General features: G+C 46.1%; 1 protein-coding gene across 1 annotated transcript in view; it reads right to left on the bottom strand.

The window, feature by feature from the left end:
* The window catches only part of LOC135203236 (nephrin-like), a 113012-nt gene that overhangs the window by 6058 nt on the left and 104454 nt on the right, over positions 1–2500 (bottom strand). Inside the window, 1 exon segment of the mRNA XM_064233012.1 lies at positions 1382–1494. Coding sequence (XP_064089082.1) covers positions 1382–1494 — 113 coding nt within the window.

The following is a 2500-nucleotide window of genomic DNA, read 5'->3' as shown; positions in this document are numbered from 1 at the left end:
CTTTGGTTCCACTTTCAGGCTTTCGAACTTACTCTATACTCATGTTTTCCTTGAATCTTATAGCCTTCACTCCTGCATGGAGCGACCTATATCTGTTGCTTACATCGAGATTAAATGCAACTCCTTTTTATGAGTGTTCCCTTGTATCATATTGAGAAGACAAAATCTGAAAGAAAGTATATTGCATTTTTTTGTCAAACTATTAACAGAAATATATGTACACTGGTGTATTCATCTGTTATTTAAAGCAAAAGCAATAATAATAAGTATATACACAATTATATATATATATATATATATATATATATATATATGTTATATATCTATATAATATATTATATATATATGTATATATATAATATATATATATATATATATATATTATAATATATATATATCTATTATATATATATAATATATCTATATATTATATATATAATATATAATGCTGAGCCAGAGGAAGATATAGATAGAGAACGAAGCACACAGACAGACAGACAGACGGACAGAGACAAGCAGCAGAGCAGACAATCAGACAAGCAGACAGAATTCGGGTCGAGGGTGTGACGACATGAACACACACGCACGCCCACAGCAGGTGTGTTGACGTACCTGAGAAGGGGTAAAGGTGACATAGGGTGCACACTAGATGGCTCGTGGCCACAGTTAGGAACAACGGTACTAGACGGAGCTCTCCCTGGGACTGGGGCTGCTGCTAGGATTATTAGTCTCCCTCTGGGTACTAGCTAAGGGGATCATCTTCTCATCCTCCTCCCGCGGGAGGACACCAAGGTTGTTGTTGGCCCTGGGGGAGGAGGCGGAGGTGACGTCGCCCTCCGGGATGAGTGCCACGGTGGCGGTGGAAGTCGAGGAGGAGGAGGAGGAGTTGAAGGGCGAGGTGAGGCCCCCCAACCCCGCAGAAGGGTTCACGGAGAGGGAGGTATTGGTTGAGGAAGAGGAGGAGGAGGAACAAGAAGGCACCGCCGCCGCAGTCATCGCTCGTCCTGAGGAGGAGAGGAGGGAGCCATTGTTGGTGTTGTTCCTTCCTAGGGTGAGGGAGGAGGGCATGTGAGAGTAGGGAGTGATGGTTGAGGCTGATGGGGAACTTGAGGTCATGTCGCTCGCAATGTCAAGACAGGTCACGACGTTATTGGAAGTCATCATCAAATCGTGGCCGTAGGGCACTACGAAGTGGTCCCTCGGGTGGTAGGACCTTGGCAGGGTGACAGAGGAGGACACATCCTGCTGCAGGGGGACATAGGAGGGAGGGAGGAGAGGAGGAGGGGCAGCCGAGGGATGGTGATGATGAGGGGGGAGAAGAGAGGGGCCAGGAGGAGGTGGTGGCTGCTGAGATGTCTGCTCAGGGTTGTAGTGGGCGTACACGGTGGGCGTTGTGGTGGAGTTGCGGGTGGTGGTGGTGGTTGGCGTGGAGGCGGCCAGCGGACAGCCCATCAGCAGGAGAGAATCCGCATCCCGTGGTGGCAACGCCCCTTTCTGTGCGAGATATATATATATACACGATGACGTCACACGACAGGTATGAAACACGTTACACAGAGGATCGATCACATTAAATGGAATAAAATGAATGGAAAGAAAAATGGAAAGGGGAAGAGGTAGAAGAGAGAGAAGGGAAGTTCAGGAAAGCAACTAGCAGTGTCCACCGTTCCAGAGGCCTTGTAACTCCGGGGAAGTTCTGGAATCCACTGTTCCTGAGTCCTTGGACTTCCCAATAAGATCTGGAAGGCGACTGGTAGTATCCACCATTCCAGAGGCCTTAGACTTCTGGGAATTCCAGAGGCCTTGGACTTCCAAGGAAGTTCTAGGAAGCAACTGGTAGTGTCCAACGCTCCAGAAGCCTTAGACTTCAGGGGAACTCCAGAAGCCTTGGACTTCCAGGAAAGTTCTGGAAAGCAACTGGCAGTGTCCAACATTCCAGATGCCTTAGACTTCCAGGGAACTCCGGAGGCTTTGAACTTCCGGTGAAGTTCTGGAAAGCAACTGGCGGTGTCCAACGTTCCAGATGCCTTAAGACTTCCAGGGAACTCCAGAGGCCTTGAACTTCCAAGGAAGTTCGGGAAAGCAACTGGCAGTGTCCACCGTTCCAGAGGCCTTGGACGTCCTATACTTACCTTTGCCGATCAAGGAGGTGCTTCTCCAAGCGGTGGACACGTGCTCACAGTGACCGTTGCCTAAGGCTAACGGGGAATTCTATAGGCTATATACAAATTTCAAGTCCCTTGAGAGTTAATTTGTAAGAATTTATGTTCTTTGTGAGTTAAAATATTTAAAACAATTTTTTCAGTATTGTTCATTTCAAAGTAGCGAATTTGCAAAAGAAATACTTTCCAGCCAACAAAATTATTTTTGCTCATTACACTAATCAAATATACAACACTCACGTCGGAAATGTGTCTTCATCAGTGAACTAAAATGAAAAGTTTCTTTTCATTATCATTAATTTTCCCCATAACTATAATTTTCAAAACTTCTCTCATGC

Source organism: Macrobrachium nipponense, chromosome 33, assembly GCF_015104395.2.
Source record: "Macrobrachium nipponense isolate FS-2020 chromosome 33, ASM1510439v2, whole genome shotgun sequence".
Taxonomy (NCBI): domain Eukaryota; kingdom Metazoa; phylum Arthropoda; class Malacostraca; order Decapoda; family Palaemonidae; genus Macrobrachium; species Macrobrachium nipponense.
The sequence above is the reverse complement of the archived record's forward strand: the minus strand, read 5'-3'. Positions and strand labels throughout refer to the sequence as shown.